We start from the raw sequence: 20,451 nt of genomic DNA on the forward strand, positions 1-20,451 counted from the left end.
TAAACAGAAGTAAATGGTACGAACCAAGTATTACGGGAATATAGAAAAGGGAGAAATTGCTTAGGGCTAGGGGGGACAAGAAACAATGAAAGATTTTACAAAGAATGTGACAGTGAAACTAGGCATAGAAAGATGGGTAAAATTTGAAGTTTAAGAAAAGGTAAATGAAGAGAAGCGAGTAAAGGGGAAGCATTTCAAGTATAGGAAAAAGAACATTAGCAAAGTCCAGGGGTGAGAAGGCATGTAAGAACATTCGGAGAATACATTTTCTCTGCAACCTAGAGCGCATGGAAGGGATCTCTCACATGTGTATCTACAAAGCTAGGCTGGCACTGGACCACGGAGAACTAAACTAAGGGATTTAAATATGGGCAGAATGGTACTGCTGAACAAGCATAGGGTTTCAAGACACTTACCTGATATGTGAGCCTAGGAGTTAAGTTACTTACCTTCTCTGAGTAAAACGACAATAATCACTGTGGTGGTTTTATGCTGTGTTAACTTGGCTAAGCGAGAACTGTTTCCCAGAATCCCCTTCTTTATGTGGTCTGAAGCTAGAGAAATCTGTGTGAGATCTCTAAGGTGGAAGTGAAGCAGTAGCCATTACCCTGGTTGTGGGCACAGGAGGTGAGAGACAAGGGTAGAGGTGCTGTGAGAGTCTAGCTTGCCCTTATTCTCCCATATACTTGGAATCCAAGTTCTTTTTACTTCTTGCTCTAGTGAAACCAGGCCCACAAATGGATGTACGAACAAGAGCCTTCCAGTTACATTCTGGCAGCTGGATGCGCCTGGCTCTCCAGATTCCCCTGCAAGGTCTCACTTGTCCACCTGTGCCAGTGCCTCAGGAGAGCTTGTCAGTGACTCTTCCCTGATCCACCTACTACCCCTTTCAGGGCCTTCTCCATCTTCTTCCACAACCATGTAAAATCTTACTCCTATAATAAATTCCTAGTCTTTAATATTCATAGTGATTTTGCTTCTGATTGAATCTAACTAATACAAAGATGTCCACTCTCGGAGGGCTAGTGTGAGGATTAAGTGAGAATAACTGTTAGCTGGCACAGAGCAGCTGCTTAATAAATAAATTCTTTTCCTTTTAAGTCTGTAAAAGGTTATAAACTGGTGACTAATGGAGGACTGGTGTGACTGGCAAGTTAAGAACAACAACAAAAAAAAACAGAACAGGAGATTAAACACCCCAAATTCTGGATTTCTGGCTCTGAAAAATCAGTAGGTCAGAATAGTTCCACATTCCTGAATAGCAAAAACAGACTTGGAAGGAAGGAAAGAGGAGAATGATGGTTTTTAAAAATGTGCAGCTTGAGAGATACAAAGGTAGCTAGCTATGCCTGGCAGGCACACAGAAAGGCGGTATGCAGCTCAGAAGCAACAGTATAGATTTGGAAACAAAGTGTGGGTGCCATCACACCAGGGATGATTGATAGAGAACCATCTGTTAGTTCATTTAACTATGTGCCATATGTTACAAGTGTGGGAGATACAACAGTGAATAAAACAGGCCAAAACCTCTGATCTCGTGAGGCATATATTATGTGGAGACAGACAATAAACAAATAAATAAAATAAAAGTGATATGGAGAAAAATAAAGCCAGAAAGGGGGACAGAGAATGGGGTATGTATCTGTGGTTGGTCTGCAATTCTAAACAGGAGGTATGTTTGTGGGTGGTTTGCAATTTTAAAAAGGGGGCTTATCCAAAAATATCATTTGAGCCAATACCTGAAGGATGTGAAATGAAGCCAGGTGTTTGCTAGGGACGGGAGTGGAGGATTCTATATAGAAGGAATAGCAAGTATAAGAGTCCTGATATTTAGAAAGATGAATGATCCAAAGAAAAGAAGAAAGTTGGACTAAGATAAAGAGGTGAGAGGAAGAAACAAAAATGGTGAAGGAGCCAGAAACAACGTGTCAGGAAGAAGGACAAGAGCAATGTGATACTTCAAGAAAGAAGGGGAAGAGGCTAACAGCTTCATTTGCTTCAATAAATAGAAGATGAGGAATAAGAAAAAGACACTGGATTTGAAATGTAGATCATTCATGACTTTAAAAGAAATATTTCATTTAAGTTGCTGAATCTTACACAGAAAAATTAAAGAACAGCCATTTGTGTAGAAGGGCAAATAGTGTACCTGGACCACTATTCTAAAAAGATTAATAAGAGAAGAAAAAGGGAGAACACCATGACTTCAGAGTGCCCAATCTGCAGGACTACTTTTTAGAAAGAGGTTTCTCTTGCCAGTGTAGACAGTGATAAGATAGGGAAGGGAGGCTATACCAAAGCCTTCTAGAGTAGTACTTCTCGGCCTATCTAACCTCACAGCACACAAGAACATTAAAACGTCTGACATTTGTAGGACACACAGCGGTGACCTGAGGAGCGAGCTCCTGGCACCTAAACGGGAGCTCTAGACACCCAGGTCTTGGCTGCTCCAAAGGCTGAGGCAGCAATAGCTTGACATGCCTATAGCCCATTTGCAGCACACCCGGTACTGTGGCACCCTGAGTAGGAAGCCCTCCTCTCGGGCTTTAGACCTTAAACCTACCAAGACAAAAAGAGTGTAAAAGGAAGATGTAAGCTTTTTGGCATGAACCACAGCCCATCAATGATGATCTTGCTGGGTGTGATCCTACTCGAGTCATACTGACTCCAAATCACTGTTTGTGTGACTCAGCAAGACTTTTTTTCCATCAGAGAGTATCATGTTTGAGTGGCCCTCTCTGTTTCATATCCCAGAGAACATAATCCCATATTCTGGGGAACAAGAGTGTCTGTTCCACAGGTCTCCTGCACTGCGAAGTATCTCCTCAGCTTGCCCATTAACATCCTTTATGATAGTGAGCCCAGACCTCGTCTTCTCAGAAATTCTTATAGACGCCAGATTTCCTCTTTGTGCAACTACAAGTATATCCCTCCTTACCAAGTGGTGATGACCAGTGACATAATTGCTACTGCCACCCCCAATCTCATATAGACATACACAAGAATTATGATGTCCTAATTGTAGTACGGCTTCAGAGGAAAATCCAAGACAGTTTTCTATACGCCCCTTAGTGACACATATACTCTACAAATACCACCGAAGGAGGGAGTGAAAATGTCAGAGAGGGAGGAGACACCTGATAGGACAGTTCCTAGGGAAAGCACAAGGAATGTGTTTTAAAAAAATGTTTATACACGGTTTACAGTTTACAAACCAGTTTCCCTCATATCTCTAACAATAATTTTAAAGAAAGATATAATTATTTCTATTCTGTTGATGAGGAAATCCTCAGAGAGATTAAGTAAGGGGCCTAAGCCACATAGCTAGTGTTAGGGCTGAGACCTGAATGCTCATGTGTTCTTTCTACTCTATCGTGCAAGCAGAGGGATGGACACACAGGTGAGCGCAAAAACACTGCTGTGATGAAGAGGAAACAAGGATTTCACTCAGAGAGCCTCCCTGATCTGGGCTCTTTTTTTTTTTTTTTTTTTAAAAAAAAAGGAGCATGGAAGTACATTTACTTCTACATGATATATTCCACTTCAAAGAGTTCAGGCTATTGATGTTCTGACAAACTGAGTGACTATCGCTCACTCTGGTTCTGCCAAAATTGAGGAAAAGTGTGAAAGGAGAGACTGTATTAATGTACGTAGTGAACATATGCTATGTGGCAAAATGTTTTATCACTATGACTTAGGACAATTATATTAAGGAAGGTAAAAAAATTTTTTTCTTCACAAATTCATTGATTCATGTTTAATACTCTGTATCTAGCTTTTTAGTATTATACCAAAGAAGAAAACGTGCTGTTTTCTAACAATATTTTAAATCATCCCAAGATGTTTTCATGCAACTAACAGCTGAAATGATCACCAGAAAGTACTGTATGAACATTCTGGTCTGAATAATCTCTGAATGGTTACTGACCTAGGAGAGGCTCGAGTTGGCACAGCAGTGTCAACAGAGAGAAGTAGGAAAGAAGACAGTCAGGGTGCACCAAGAGTTGAGACAGACTTCTGAGGTCCTACATGTTGAAGATACCATGATGTTATTTGAAGGAACAAAAGAAACTACATGTCCATTTATTTTAAGATGCCTTACCATGAGATTCAAGTCCAGCTCCCTGTGCCAACCCATTGTCATAGGACTGAAAAAGAAAAATATGTTCAGTTTAATAGGGAAATAATAATAAATAAATAAGTTGTCATTATGCTAATTTTTTGTCTCCTGATCTAATTTTAGTTCTCCTTTATATTTTTCAAAATATGCACTCTTTCCCACAATGAAATAGATCTAGGCATTTTCAAGTACCTGCTCTTGTCTTATTCACCAAGCCAAATCAGTAAATGTATGCACTAGGCATATTCCGAGAACAGACTGTTCAAAGATGGCACCTACATATTTAATTTCTACCCAATAAGAAGCCCCAACCTTTATTCCTCTCCCACTTGCAAGAATATATGAATTTAAGGAAAGTGTAAGGATTTTATACTCCTATAACATTATAAACACAAAACAAATCTATTTTGAGGCTCTTGGGTAGCCGATGATAATGGTGCCTGCCTAAATTTGAATCTCCCCACATATCCCACAAAATCAAAACAGGATAAGAACAATACAACTACATAAAACAGAAACCTTGTCAAAGCTAGAAGACATGCTCAAGCTTCAAATTTCCTGTCTATAGAAAAAGAAGCATCAAATCCCACACTCCTGACATACTTTTGCAGAGAGCAAGGGCAATCTATGAAAACTTGTGAGGAAGAGAGAGGAGGGGGGCTAATGGCAGGTCTGAGATTACCTAAAATCACTAGCTTAAATCACTAGGAAAAGCCTGAGTGTGAAATACAGGCAATCCTTGCTTTGCACAGTTCCAATATACACAAATTCCAGGTACCCTGGCTTAGTTAAGTAACATAGTATGGTTCAAATTTCAGTAATAACAATATATTAACTGTGAGCAACTGCATAAAGTACAAACTTGCTGCTAGCTCCTCAGTCCACAAACCATTACATACCTAATAGATGTGTATCACAATCAGTGACCAATCACGTCACCTTTTTCAAAGTCTGTGAGTAACTGGTCATTGCATATGTTATTCAGTTCACACACAGACAGCAATGTATGTGGCTGTGCTGTCTCTTTGTCTTTTAGTAATAAACCCACATGATGTTTCAAAAATATAATCAAAAAAGGAGACTGGCTACCAAAGATGAAAATGCAGTAAAGAAATGAAAAGCAGTAACACTGAAAGTGAAATTGAGATCAAACAGAGTAATAAAAGAAACAGCTATCATGACAGTGCTGGCTGATTGAGACTAGATATGCAGTCAGAAAAATCAAGTGAAGGCAAAATATCTACATAAATGAGGAAAGTGGCTCTGATGAAAAAGATGGAGATGTTCTAGAGAAGAGATGCTGGCAAAAACTTCACATAAAAGGAACTCTCAGATATTTCACAACAATGAAAATGCAAAGGACAGAATGTTGGAAGCTGATACAAATTTAGAAAGGAGTATGATCATTTACCAAGACAGAAAAGTGCCTGCTCGATATTATAAATTATATAATGAGAAGAAGACAAACAGTGCTGTTCAAACTACTATTGATGAATTTTTTTACACAGAAAACACTTTAATTTTCAACATTGCTAATGTTTTAAATTACGATGTACAATAAATAAACATTGGTTTTACCATTAAAACATTCTGTGTCCATTTATAACAGTAATAGTTTTTAATGTTTTGGCAAAAAATTATAAAGGTCACAGAACAAGTGTCATTTTTCCCACTGATGATTAAAATCACTTCGCATCATTTCAGCCTGCAAGAGCATCATTACAGTCTGGCACTACCAGGCGAAGCGAGGATGCCTGTACTGTAGGAGCTCCGGTAACACTGAACAGTGACTACAGAGAAGAGACCGAGGAGAGTGTGCAAGTCAAGGTGGCAGCATTCAATGGGCATAAGTCTGGTGAAGACAGTTAAAAAAGGAAGGGAGAAGGGCCCACTGAAGACCAAATAAATGAAAACTCCAAAGAGCAAAATGCAAAAACCCGGGAAACAAAAGAGAACCTTTCTCCTACCAGAAAATCACAGAACTCACAAACCTTCCCCAATCACTAAACAAACAAACAAAAAGACACTCTAAATTAAAGAAATCATACTTTGTTTCTCTGCCTTGAAAAGAGGGCACTCTTAAACTAGGAATTCTTGTAACAAAAAAAAAAATCCACTAATGACTAAACAGAAAAAGGCAAATCTACACAAAGTAACTCTGAGATGAAAACACAACCATCAAAATGAAAACATCCCAGCATAGGAAAATCTGCCTTCACCTCCAATAAATGGTGATAAAGCAAAGGAAAACTGTAATACAGCACCCCAAACTCAATTGCATATCCTCAAATAAGCATTTGGGAATATGAAAAGAGATTTAATGTTAAAAAATGAAAAGGATAAACAGTAGGAAGAAATAAAAATTAAATGATTTCAGGAAAACACAGTAAGGGACATTTAAGAAAGGCTGAAAAGAGCAAAGAGAATAAAAATGAGATAAAGAAGTAAAAAGGGTCAGAGAGAAAGTGGTTGAAATGAAAGCTAAGCAAAGAAAGAAAACACACAAACTTGGAATACCTAAAGAAAAAGGAAAAGTAATGGACTACAAGTAGGGGTCAGCAAACTGGGGACTACAGGTTAAATCTGGCCTGTGGCCTGGTTTTGTACAGTCTAAAGTTAAGAAAATGGTCAAACTCATTCCTAATAAAATAAATGCAAATTAAAAACACTGAGATACCATTTTTCACCCATCACATTGGTAAAAATAAAAACTGTGTGACAACACATTCTACTGGTGAGACTGTGTGGACACAGGCACTCTCATACACTGGTGGGAATATAAATTGGTTCACACCTTTTGTAGAGAAAATGGGCAATATCTGATAAACTTTATGTATGCATTTGTTTTTTTATACAGCAGGTTCTTATTAGTTATCTATTTTATACATATCGGTGTATATATGTCATTCCCAATCTCTCAATTCACCATACCCCCCACGCTTTCCCCCCTTGGTGTCCATACTTTTGTTCTCTACATCTGTGTCCCTATTTCTGCCTTGCAAACTGGTTCATCTGTACCATTTTTCTAGATTCCACATATACGCGTTAATATACGATATTTGTTTTTCTCTTTCTGACTTCACTCTGCATGACAGTCTCTAGGTCCATCCATGTCTCTGCAAATGACCCAATTTCGTTCCTTTTTTATGGCTGAGTAATATTCCATTGTATGCATGTACCACATCTTCTTTATCCATTTGTCTGTCGATGGGCATTTAGGCTGCTTCCATAACCAGGCTATTGTAAACAGTGCTGCAATGAACACTGGGATGCACGTGTCTTTTTGAATTATAGCTATCTCTGGGTATATGCCCAGCAGTGGGATTGCTGGGTCATATGGTAATTCTTTTTTTTTTCCCTTTATGTTTGTTTTATTTTTTCATTTTGAAAAAAGCATAACATATGCTTTTAAAAAATTATTTAAAAAAAACCCTAAAAAAGCATATTTTAAAAAATTTATTTTATCAAAGGTATACACATCCACCATTTAGAAAGTTAAATGGTACTGAAAAATTTACAACAAAAATTTATAACAAAACAGTGATTCCCTGCATCATTCCTCACACTCCTCCAGTACCCCTTTCCAGAGGCAACCACTTTTCAGTATTTGGCCATTTCTTCTGGAGTATACATCTTGGTGCTTCCAAATAATATGCCTAGATCATATTGTTTTAAATTGTGACTTTCAGACATATTCTATCATTTATTATGGTAGATAAGCATCCAACTCTCTTACACCCCATTCCCCTCTGTTCCTGTGCCCCATGCTCCAAGGATACTACACTTTGCTTAAATCAATTTCTGTGATTATGTAACTTGTCTACGAAAATACAATTCACAGTTGAGCATCGTGGACTATGGTTGTTTCTTTTCTTCTTATTTTTCCTGAAATTAACTGTTACCTTTTCCCCCATCTGTGTGTTTTACTTTGTATTGACCGTCTAATAGACACACCTTCTGATAGACACAGTCAACCGCCATTAGACACCTACCAGTGTCTGTCTTTCTCTTGAATAGAGCCCCCCACTCCTCCACCCTTGTCCTATCTGGGTTGAGTGCTCTCCATACTGTTGCACAGCTGTCATCTGGGGACTTCCCTTCACTATCAACCTTGGAACTTCCTATGTTTTTCACCTGAGTTGGATTTCTTATCTCTTCCTCTTTCTTGGTTTACTCTTTTGTTTTGGTGGAGAACATCCTCTAGGAGTCAAGGCAAAGAAGGATCTTCCCTTTGTCCCAGTGTTGTGAAATTTTACAATAATGTTCCTGGGTTTGAGCCTATTTTCATCCATTATAATGGGCCCTCAGTGGTCCTTTCAGGATATCTGGAAACTCAGATCTTTCCCTTCTGAGAAATCTTCTTGAACTTTTTTTTAACATCTTTATTGGAGTATAATTGCTTTACAATGTTGTGTTAGTTTCTGCTGTATAACAAAGTGAATCAGGTATATGTATACATATATCCCCATATCCCCTCCCTCTAGAGCCTCCCTCCCACCCTCCCTATCCCACCCCTCTAGGTGGTCACAAAGCACTGAGCTGCTCTCGCTGTGCTATGCAGCTGCTTCCCACTAGCTATTTTGCATTTGGTAGCGTATATATGTCAATGCTACTCTCTCACTTTGCCCCAGCTTACCCTGCCCCCTCCCCGTGTCCTCAACTCCATTCTCTATATCTGCATCTTTATTCCTGTCCTGCCCCTAGGTTCATAAGAAACATTTTTTTTTTTAGATTCCATATATACGTGTTAGCATACGGTATTTGTTTTTCTCTTTCTGACTTACTTCACTCTGGATGACAGACTCTAGGCCCATCCACCTCACTACAAATGACTCAATTTCGTTTCTTTTTATGGCTGAGTAATATTCCATTGTATATATGTGCCACATCTTCTTCATCCATTCATCTGCCGATGGACATTTAGGTTGCTTCCATGTCCTGGCTATTGCAAATAGTGCTGCAATGAACATTGGGGTACATGTCTCTTTTTGAATTATGGTTTTCTCAGGGTATATGCCCAGTAGTGGGATTGCTGGATCATATGGTAGTTCTATTTTTAGTTTTCTAAGGAACCTCCATACTGTTCTCCATAGTGGCTGTATCAATTTACATTCCCACCAACAGTGCAAGAGGGTTCCCTTTTCTCCACACCCTCTCCAGCATTTCTTGTTTGTAGACTTTTTGATGATGGCCATTCTGACCGGTGTGAGGTGATACCTCATTGTAGTTTTGATTTGCATTTCTCTAACGATTAGTGATGTTGAGCAACTTTTCATGTGCCTCTTGGCCATCTGTATGTCTTCTATGGAGAAATGTCTATTTAGGTCTTATGCCCATTTTTTGATTGGGGTGTTTGTTTTTTTTAATATTGAGCTGCATGAGCTGTTTATATATTTTGCAGATTAATCGTTTGTCCATTGCTTCGTTTGCAAATATTTTCTCCCATTCTGAGGGTTGTCTTTTCGTCTTGTTTATGGTTTCCTTTGCTGTGCAAAAGCTTTTAAGTTTCATTAGGTCCCATTTGCTTGTTTTTGTTTTTATTTCCATTACTCTAGGAGGTGGATCAAAAAAGATCTTGCTGTGATTTACATCAAAGAGTGTTCTTCCTATGTTTTCCTCTAAGAGTTTTATAGTGTCTGGTCTTACATTTAGGTCTTTAATCCATTTTGAGTTTATTTTTGTGTGTGGTGTTAGGGAGTGTTCTAATTTCATTCTTTTACATGTAGCTGTCCAGTTTCCCCAGCACCACTTACTGAAGAAATTGTCTTTTCTCCATTGTATATCCTTGCCTCCTTTGTCATAGATTAGTTGACCATAGGTGCGTGGGTTAATCTCTGGGCTTTCTATCTTGTTCCATTGATCTATGTTTCTGTTTTTGTGCCAGTACCATACTGTCTTGATTACTGTACCTTTGTGGTATAGTCTGAAGTCAGGGAGTCTGATTCCTCCAGCATCATTTATTTTCCTCGAGATTGCTTTGGCTGTTCGGGGTCTTTTGTGTCTCCATACACATTTTAAGATTTTTTGTTCTAGTTCTGCAAAAAATGCCATTGGTAGTTTGATAGGGATTGCATTGAATCTGTAGATTGCTTTGGGTAGTATGGTCATTTTCACAATATTGATTCTTCCAATCCAAGAACATGGTATATCTCTCCATCTGTCTGTGTCATCTTTGATTTCTTTCATCACTGTCTTATAGTTTTCTGAGTACAGGTCTTTTACCTCTTTAGGTAGGTTTATTCCTAGGTATTTAATTCTTTTTGTTGCAATGGTGAATGGGATCACTTCCTTAATTTCTCTTTCTGATCTTTCGTTTTAGTGTCTAGGAATGCAAGAGATTTCTGTGCATTAATTTTGTATCCTGCAACTCCACCAAATTCATTGATTGGCTCTAGTAGTTTTCTGCTGGCATCTTTAGGATTTTCTATGTATAGTATCATGTCATCTGCAAACAGTGACAGTTTTACCTCTTCTTTTCCAATTTGTATTCCTTTTATTTCTTTTTCTTCTCTGATTGCCATGGCTAGGACTTCCAAAATTATGTTGAATAAGAGTGGTGAGAGTGGACATCCTTGTCTTGTTCCTGATCTTAGAGGAAATGCTTTCAGTTTTTCACCATTGAGAATAATGTTTGCTGTGGGTTTGTCGTATATGGCTTTTATTATGTTGAGGTACTTTCCCTCTATGCCCACTTTCTGAAGAGTTTTTATCCTAAATGGTGTTGAATTTTGTCAAAAACTTTTTCTGTATCTATTGAGATGATCATATGGTTTTTATTCTTCAATTTGTTAATATGGTGTATCACTTTGATTGATTTGCATATGCTGAAGAATCCTTGCATGCCTGGGATAAATCCCACTGGATCATGGTGTATGATCCTTGTAATGCGTTGTTGGATTCTGTTTGCTAGTATTTTGTTGAGGAGTTTTGCATCTATATTCCTCAGTGATATTGGTCTGTAATTTTCTTTTTTTATAGATCTCTGTCTGGTTTTGGTATCAGAGTGATGGTGGCCTAGTAGAATGAGTTTGGGAGTGCTCCTTCCTCTGCAATTTTTTGGAAGACTTTGAGAAGGATGGGTGTTAGCTCTTCTCTAAATGTTTGATAGAATTCACCTGTGAAGCCATCTGGTCCTGGACTTTTGTTTGTTGGAAGATTTTTGTTGTTGTTGTTGTTGGAAGATTTTTAATCACAGTTTCAATTTCATTACTTGCGATTGGTCTGTTCATATTTTCTATTTCTTCCTGGTTCAGTCTTGGAAGGTTATATCTTTCTAAGAATTTGTCCATTTCTTCCAGGTTGTCCATTTTATCAGCACAGACTTGGTTGTAGCAGTCTTTTATGATGCTTTGTATTTCTGCAGTATCTGTTGTAACTTCTTTTTCATTTCTAATTTTATTGATTTGCATCCTCTCCCTCTGTTTCTTGATGAGTCTGGCTAAAGTTTTATCAATTTTGTTTACCTTCTCAAAGAACCAACTTTTAGTTTTATTGATCTTTGCTATTGTTTTGTTTCTATTTCATTTATTTCTGCTCTGATCTTTATGATTTCTTTCCTTCTACTAACTTCGGGTTTTGTTTGTTCTTCTTTCTCTAGTTCCTTTAGGGGTAAGGTTAGATTGTTTATAGGTTTTGGATCATCGTGTTTTTGTTGTCATTTGTGTCTAAGTATTTTCTGATTTCCTCTTTGATTTCTTCAGTGATCGCTTGGTTATTTAGTAACATATTGTTTAGCCTCCATGTGTTTGTGTTTTTTACGTTTTTTTTCACTGTAATTTATTTCTAATCTCATAGCATTGTGGTTGGAAAAGATGCTTGATATGATTTCAATTTTCTTAAATTTACCAAGGCTTGATTTGTGACGCAAGATGTGATCTATCCTTGAGAATGTTCCATGTGCACTTGAGAAGAAAGTGTAACCTGCTGTTTTCAGACGGAATGTCCTATAGATATCAATTAAATCTATCTGGTCTATTGTGTCATTTAAAGCTTGCATTTCCCTCTTAATTTTCTGTCTGGATGATCTGTCCATTGGTGTAAGTGAGGTGTTAAAGTCCCCCACTATTATTGTGTTACTGTCGATTTCCTCTTTTATAGCTTTTAGCATCTGCCTTATGTATTGAGGTGCTCCTATGTTGGGTGCATATATATTTATAATTGTTATTATCTTCTTCTTAGATTTTGGTCCCTTGATCATTAGGTAGTGTCCTTTCTTGTCTCTTGTAACATTCATTAAAGTCTATTTTATCTGATATGAGTATCGCCACTCCAGCTTTCTATTGATTTCCACGGCACGCAATATCTTTTTCCATCCTCTCACTTTCAGTCTGAATGTGTCCCTAGGTCTGAAGTGGGTCTTTTGTAGACAGCATATATATGGATCTTGTTTTTCTATCCATTCAATGAGCCTGTGTCTTTTGGTTGGAGCATTTAATCCATTCACATTTAAGGTAATTATCAACATGTATATTCCTATTTTCTTAATTGTTTTGGGTTTGTTTTTGTATGTCCTTTTTTTCTCTTGTGTTTCCCACTTAGAGAAGTTCCTTTAGCATTTATTGTAGAGCTGGTTTGGTGGTGCTGAATTCTCTTAGCTTTTGCTTGTCTGTAAAGCTTTTGATTTCTCTGTCGAATCTGAATGAGATCCCTGCCACGTAGAGTAATCTTGATTGTTGGTTTTTCCATTTCATCACTTTAAAATATCATGCCACTCCCTTCTGGCTTGTAGAGTTTCTGCTGAGAAATAAGCTGTTAACCTTATGGAAGTTCCCTTGTATGTTATTTGTCGTTTCTCCCTTGCTGCTTTTAATAGTTTTTGTTTGTCTTTAATTTTTGCCAATTTGATTACTATTTGTCTCGGCATGTTTCTCCTTGGGTTTATCCTGCCTGGGACTCTCTGCGCTTCCTGGACTTGGGCGGCTATTTCCTTTCCCATGTTAGGGAAGTTTTATACTATAATCTCTCCAAATATTTTCTCGGGTCCTTTCTCTCTCTTCTCCTTCTGGGACCCCTATAATGTAAATGTTGGTGCATTTAATGTTGTCCCAGAGGTCTCTTAGGCTGTCTTCATTTATTTTCAATCCTTTTTCTTTATTCTGTTCCGTGGCAATGAATTCCACCGTTCTATCTTCCGGGTCACTTATCCATTCTTCTGCCTCAGTTATTCTGCTATTGATTCCTTCTAGTGTAGTTTTCATTTCAGTTATTGTATTGCTCATCTCAGTTTGTTTGTTCTTTAATTCTTCTAGGTTGTTGTTAAACATTTCTTGCATCTTCTCGATCTTTGCCGCCATTCTTTTTCCGAGGTCCTGGATCATCTTCACTCTCATTATTCTGAATTCTTTTTCTGGAAGGTTGCCTATCTCCACTTCATTTAATTGTTTTTCTGGGGTTTTATCTTGTTCCTTCATCTGGTACACAGTCCTCTGCCTTTTCATTTTGTCTATCTTTCTGGGTATGTGGTTTTCGTTCCACAGGCTGCAGGACTGTAGTTCTTGCTTCTGCTGTCTGCCGTGTGGTGGATGAGGCTATCTAAGAGACTTGTGCAGGCTCCCTGATGGGAGGGACTGGTGGTGGGTAGAGCTGGGTTTTGCTCTGATGCGCAGAGCTCAGTAAAACTTCAATCCACTTGTTTGCTGATCGGTGGGGCTGAGTTCCCTCCCTGTTGGTTGTTTGGCCTGAGGCGACCCAGCACTGGAGCCTACAGGCTCTTTGGTGAGGCTAATGGTGGACTCCTGGAGGGCTCATGCCAAGGAGTACTTCCCAGAACTTCTGCTGCCAGTGTCCTTGTCCCCGCGGTGAGCCACAGCCTCCCCCCACCTCTGCAGGAGACCCTCCAACACTAGCAGGTAGGTCTGGTTCAGTTCTCTTATGGGTCACTGCCCCTTCTCCCTGGGTCCTGATGTGCACACTACTTTGTGTGTGCCCTCCAAGAGTGGAGTCTCTGTTACCCCCAGTCCTGTCAAAGTCCTGGAATCAAATCCCGCTAGCCTTTAAAGTCTGATTCTCTGGGAATTCCTCCTCCCATTGCTGGACCCCTAGGTTGGGAAGTCTGACGTGGGGCTCAGAACCTTCACCCCAGTGGGTGGACTTCTGTGGTGTAATTGTTTTCCAGTTTGTGAGTCACCCACCCAGCAGCTATGGGATTTGATTTTACTGTGATTGCGCCCCTCCTACCGACCGTCTCACTGCAGTTTCTCCTTTGTCTTTGGATGTGGGGTATCTTTTTTGGTGAGTTCCAGTGTCTTGCTGTCGATGACTGTTCAGCAGTTAGTTGTGATTCTGGTGCTCTCGCAAGAGGGAGTGAGTGCATGTCCTTCTACTCTGCCACCTTGAACCAATCCCCCCGTATGCATTTACTTTTTGATCAAGCAATTCCACTGCTAGGAATTTATTCTGAAGTTATATCCCCAACAATACATAAGCACAGATGCAGAAGGTATGAATTTTAACATTGTTCACATTTGGAAAATACGTAGCCTATATATAAAGGAGTTGGAAAAAGCTATGACATGTGCACGTGATGGAGTACTACAAAACTGTTTAAAAAAAAATGTGGAAAATTTCTATGACCTGATATAGAGTGGTTTTCAAGCTATATTGTTAAATGAAAAAAGCAAACTGCAAAAAAGTACTCTTTTGAGTAAGAAAGCAGAAATACAAATGTACATATCTGTTCATCAAAAAGAAGTACAGGGAGGCCTAACCAAAAACTAATGGGAACGTCTACCTACAGAGTGAATGGGAACAAGGTGGTAAACATGGGAGTTAGGAAGGGGGTGGAGATAGAAGGAACAGGAAGCCCTGTGAGTTACACATCTCTGAATGTAACTTTTTGTATAGTTATGACTTTCAGAACCGAGTTAATATTTCACATATTAAGGAAATAAAATCAACAAAGTTGGGGGGGAATCCTAAAATAGAATCCAAACAGAAACAAATAAACAACTTTATTTCAAATAAATTAACATAAACAAACTAAAGGTTGGGGGTGGAGGGAATAAAAGAAGTAACTCAAGTGTTTCTTAAATATAACATTTTGACTACATACCTTCAGGCTCTAAACAAAAAGAACCAATGCATTCTGGATAATAGGAGCCAGGTTTGTCACTGTCTGAGAAGGGAGTTACAAATGAAAAGACGAAGGTTAAAATGAACCTAGTGGTACTGGATTAAAATTTGAGGTATTAGTGTGAACTCATGGTTTTTGATTGATTGACAGATAGATAGAGAAAAAGATATAGATGTGTGTAAGGGGGATGTCTGTGTATACATATATACATTTCCTACCTCTGAGAGAGGGGCCAGAAGCAGTGATATCCCAGTACCAATAAGCACATTTTGTGCCCAAATCGTGGTTTCTAAACACCACCCTCCAATAAGAACTAGAACTCCTTGAAGAAATGACCAATTTCAGAACTGAGGCTGGGAAATTAAACTATGAACCTGGAATATCTTGCGCCAGAAGACAAGGAGGTGCTCAAAGAATGAAGGGGACATATCAAAAGGGCACAAGGGGCTTTTGCTGGCTGAAGGGGTGAAGGGGTGAAGGGGTTTTTGCTGGCTGAATCTGGGACAGCATCAAAATAAATAATGATAGTTACAGATAATAATCGATTGAGTAAAACAAGAATCTAGAGTGCCTGTTTAAATTAAATAAATAAATAAGTAGATAAAGGTGAAGGGAAAGCTTTTCGTAACTGTAGAATTTTAACTAATAATTACAGAATGAATGATAGAGCTGGAAAATCATCAATGCATACTAATACTAGTGGATAAAAGTTTGATGAGGGACAGGATATTTATAGTCTCCAAGTATCTCACCATGAGATACTACATAATTACAAAGGGAAAAATGCTAACTTTACAGAGGAAAATCTGGCATACACCACCTTAACCAAGTGAGTAAAGTTAACATCACCAATAATAGAGCAAATCAACATGTTGTACCTCCAAATACAATGCACTGAGAAGAACATGGTGTTATTTCTGCAATATTCATGCCAAAATGCATATCTCCCACCTCTGTCTGTAACATAAATCTCCTTTCCTCTTAAAACTCCTTCTATAAAGCAGAAACTAACACACCATTGTAAAGCAATTATACTCCAATAAAGATGTTAAAACTCTTTTAAAAGTTTCCTCTTTCTGCCTCCACAGGCTTTTAAAAACCTGTGCTATTATAGATTCTATAAAATCTGATTCACATTCACACATTCAATTAAAAATAACTCCATTCCTCTAAGAACTTACATTTTTGTTCTGAAATATGGACTAGTGAAAGTTGAATTAACAGCCTAAAATATTCTAATCTATAAAAATTTCATATTTAGGAAGTAAAATAGACCTGGGAAGCAGCACTTCTATTTCTCTGGTTGTATATGAGAGACTAAAAAAGTAAAGCAAAGGATAGTTCTGGCTGAGACTAAACTAAGTTTTCCTTACTATTGCTGATAAAAAGACTAAATTGTATTGCGTGAAAGAATAAAATTTCTACTTGATATTCTCCTTAAAATAAACCTTAGATTAAAAAAAAAACCCACATAAAAGTATTAAGAAACCAAAAGTGATCCAAAAATCTATTGTCAGCCCAGTCAATCGTGCTAGTCAAAATGGCTTAAGGAACTCACACCTCACACCCAATATAGGAATAATCTCACCAAGGGCACTGTAATTCTCCTTTATGCTTGGCTGCGACTTCCCAACGATCCTTACTAAGGTAGGTTATCAACATTTACCTTTGAGATTTTACTATTTTTTGCTTCTAAGGCTGACCAACCTCTTTCTCCTAAAGACAGTTTCTTTGGACACAATCAGATTACATTTAAAATTTAATGGCTAAAGAGTCAAACTTTCCTTGAATATTATTCTTAAATGGCTATTCTGATATATGATGTACCCAGAAAGCAATCTTATTATCCTTATTTCCAAATTATTGCTAGAAGAGATGAGGCATGCCCCAGCCCCCATATATCAGCAGTAATAACTTAAAACAAAGAGTCAATTTATCAACATAACTCACCATACTTCTTCTAATATAGTTGATGGCTTTTTTCATATCCATGCCAGACCAGTTGTTCAGCATATAGCAAATACAGGAAGCACAGTATACAAATCGCATGTCATTTTCACTGCCTTCAGGTACTGCACAAAAACTGAAAATAATAACCATATGATTCACTGTACTATAATTTATTTTTTGGTAGGGGGGTTAGAAACACCTACTTCATGTCTTCACTCACAGAAAAAGCTATCACTAAATACAGATTTAAAAACCATATACTACTTGTATTATTCAATAAAGGACTATTAATCTGAATAATATAAAACTATCTCTAAATCAACACTGTACTCCCAAGTTCAATTTCTGGGTAGCTTAACACACTACCACAGTTACTCTTTCCCAGATGCCACCACTCAGAGTAAGTTTCTTTTCTCTCAGCCATGGAAAGCTATGGCACAGTGGCTTCAGAATTAATAGCAGAAAAAGTAGCAGGGACCTACTGGGTAGTAAGAAATTCTCAAGCCCAAGTTCTGCTTATGTGAAATTTCTTCTCAATGTATATATAGATAACCATTAATTAACTGATCATATTGTTTTAATTTTCACATATTTAATTAGTTTTAGAGAAGTACATAATAGTTTGTATTTTATATCTATTCTTTTATTTATAAATAAGGATAAGATAACAGTGACCAAAGACTATAATGAAATATTGAGAAATTAGTCACATGTACTTGCTGAGGTAAATATTTAGTTTTACAGTATTTCCAATTAATGTCAATTTACCTTATATGTTTCCACTAATTTTCCCCTCATCAACAGCAGTGTTTTTAATACTGACAGGAAAATAGAGACAGCAGTAGATGGAGTACAGATATAACAACGTGGCAGGATTTGTTTGCAAAGTCTTTTCTTTAGACAGCATCACTACTGCTTTATCACTTCCCAGACTTAAAAAAAAGTTTCACCTTAAAACTCTTTTGTTAGACACACCACTCAAACCATCAAATATTAATGAACTCACTACTTTTTCTATCCTTTAATAATATCACAGAAACTACCTACACTAGAATATAATAATATTCAATGTTCATCCCTTTTTCCCCCATCACTACGTCTTAAGGCATAAAAGTTTAGACTAAATGTACGTCTGCTTCAAAATGTCCATTGTTTTTACCCAGAAGGTAAATTAAAGTAGATCCTTATCCGGAAACTATTAAACCATTTATTTATGGATCTATTATCGCCTTTTAAAAAAAGAAAAATGAACTAAGAAAGAATGGAATTGTTATTGTGATTACTTTTATTTTCATTCACATAAGAAATATTTCACTGATTAGGCACTTAAACCGTATGTATACAGTGAACTTTAGGTGGTTCTAATAAGAGTTTATGATAAACTCTACAATTCTAGTATAGTATTATATCTATTTTTAATTCCAAATGATTTTTCTTAAAAAAAATAAGACAAGTAACAAAAAATGACCCATACCTTCCATCTTCTAGCTGAAGGGCTCTCAAGCCTGCTAAGCAAGCTTCTTTATTTACTCGGCTTAGGTCATCTCCAAGAATAACTAAGCATGAAAGGCCAGTGTAGGTCATTGCTATGTGGCCACTATCATAAGGATGAGCTGTTCCAGGATTCTAGATTCAAAATTAATATAATATTAATTAGAAAACTGAAATGAGATCTTATTTCATTATGCAATTTGACAAGAGGTTTCAGTAAACAGTAAAATTAAATGTTGTTTATACTGATTTGCATAGACATCTGATAGAGACAAACAAAACTCAATTTCGTGTATGTCTCAACATAAGTATTATTGCATACTTTCCAGGCTACATAATTTTCAATTTTATCCTCAAGTTTATGGAAGTAGATCTGATATTCAAATAAACCAAATTATTTCAACTTCCTATTTGACCAACCATATCACTTATAATTTAAGTCTTATAAAGTTAGAAAAGCATGTAGAAGTAATTACTTTTTATGCTGTACAAATTCAAATTAAATATCACAGTAGTGATCACCATTTAAAAATCCTACAAAACAATACAGTTGAAAAACATTATTCTATTCTCATATGGTTTAATTATTTGAGTCTCTAATAATATTAACACTTAGAATAACAAATGACAAAAAAAAGCAAAGAGCTCAAGATACTAACATTGAAAAATTCTCTAGAAATAAAACAATCTAACTTTTAAAGTTTAAATTACCAAATGAGTATTGATTGCAAAAAGTCTTTTGTGAAGACTGTTAGACTAGTAATTGCCCAGGCAGAGCTGGGGAGTCAAACTAGGAAACTCATATAACCAGAATATTTATTGGATTAGTTTCACTGATTTGACTGTTTCAACAAAACTATCAACAGTTATCAAAGATCTCTTAAGGTTTATAAAATATGTGACTCCTTGTAGGAAATCCTGTAGACTCTAGTTGGCACTGGCAAAGGTAAAATTAATTTACAGACTTATTAAAGTAAAAGTAAAAATGTAAAACCAAGTAACTTTACATTCTGCAATACACAAAGCATTTAAAGTTTTATAATTATTTTCAAATAGTCAGCCAATCCTGTTCGGTTATTTTAAAAAGATGATTTCACTTAAAAAATGTAAAATTTCACATTGTACTATTTCTCAGTTTAAGAAAGTTTTAATTTTGATAGAATAAGAGTGCATTTTAAATTCATCTTTCTCACAGGATTTCCTTCTGTTTTAGTTTGGGCTCATCAATAACTGCTTCAAATACTAGAATAACTGCCTATAAACTAGAAAGTTAAAATGAAGCTTGTACCAAGATTTTGGTTAAAATAGACTCCTCTGCTTTCTACAATAAATGTTAACTTCTACACCACTGTGAGGCATCAAATCCTGGCTCCATTACTCACTGCTGCATTTTCTCATTCTGGAAAATGGAGATATTAGTACCTATTTCACAGGGTTACTGTGAGGATTAAATAAAATTACTGTCTATACAGATGCTAGTTATCTTACTGATGATGATGCAAGTGCAAGGCAAATATCAAAAGGGCCACTACTTCTTTGGAGTCACGACTCAAGGGTCTTGAAACCACTAGTGACTTAATCAGAATACTTTGCTGCTCACTGACCTTCTGTAGTTCTTCACAGAATAAGTTTGCAAAGGTGTTCAATATCCTCTATAATCTGAACTGACCCCACCTATCCAGCCTTACATATACAATTCCTTATATGGTCTCACAAATATGACAAGCAAATTTTCACTGTGGTATTTCTTTCATTCTGAGCTCCTCCTTAGAACTCAAGCTTTAATACTCCTGGATATCCTATTCCACATTTATAATCA

The 20,451-nt window shown here is 37.1% G+C and overlaps 1 protein-coding gene across 2 annotated transcripts in view; it reads right to left on the bottom strand.

Moving 5' to 3' along the window:
• PGGT1B (protein geranylgeranyltransferase type I subunit beta) overlaps nucleotides 1-20,451 on the bottom strand; it is a 55,028-nt gene that overhangs the window by 13,326 nt on the left and 21,251 nt on the right. For both annotated transcript variants that reach the window (XM_068535741.1, XM_068535742.1), the window contains exons 4-6: nucleotides 18,616-18,767; nucleotides 17,142-17,274; nucleotides 4,103-4,148 (exon numbers count right to left, since the gene is read on the bottom strand). In XM_068535741.1, the coding sequence (XP_068391842.1) occupies nucleotides 4,103-4,148; nucleotides 17,142-17,274; nucleotides 18,616-18,767 (331 nt within the window). The remainder of the gene's footprint in view (nucleotides 1-4,102; nucleotides 4,149-17,141; nucleotides 17,275-18,615; nucleotides 18,768-20,451) is intronic.

This window comes from Eschrichtius robustus, chromosome 2 (genome assembly GCF_028021215.1).
Source record: "Eschrichtius robustus isolate mEscRob2 chromosome 2, mEscRob2.pri, whole genome shotgun sequence".
Lineage (NCBI taxonomy): Eukaryota > Metazoa > Chordata > Mammalia > Artiodactyla > Eschrichtiidae > Eschrichtius > Eschrichtius robustus.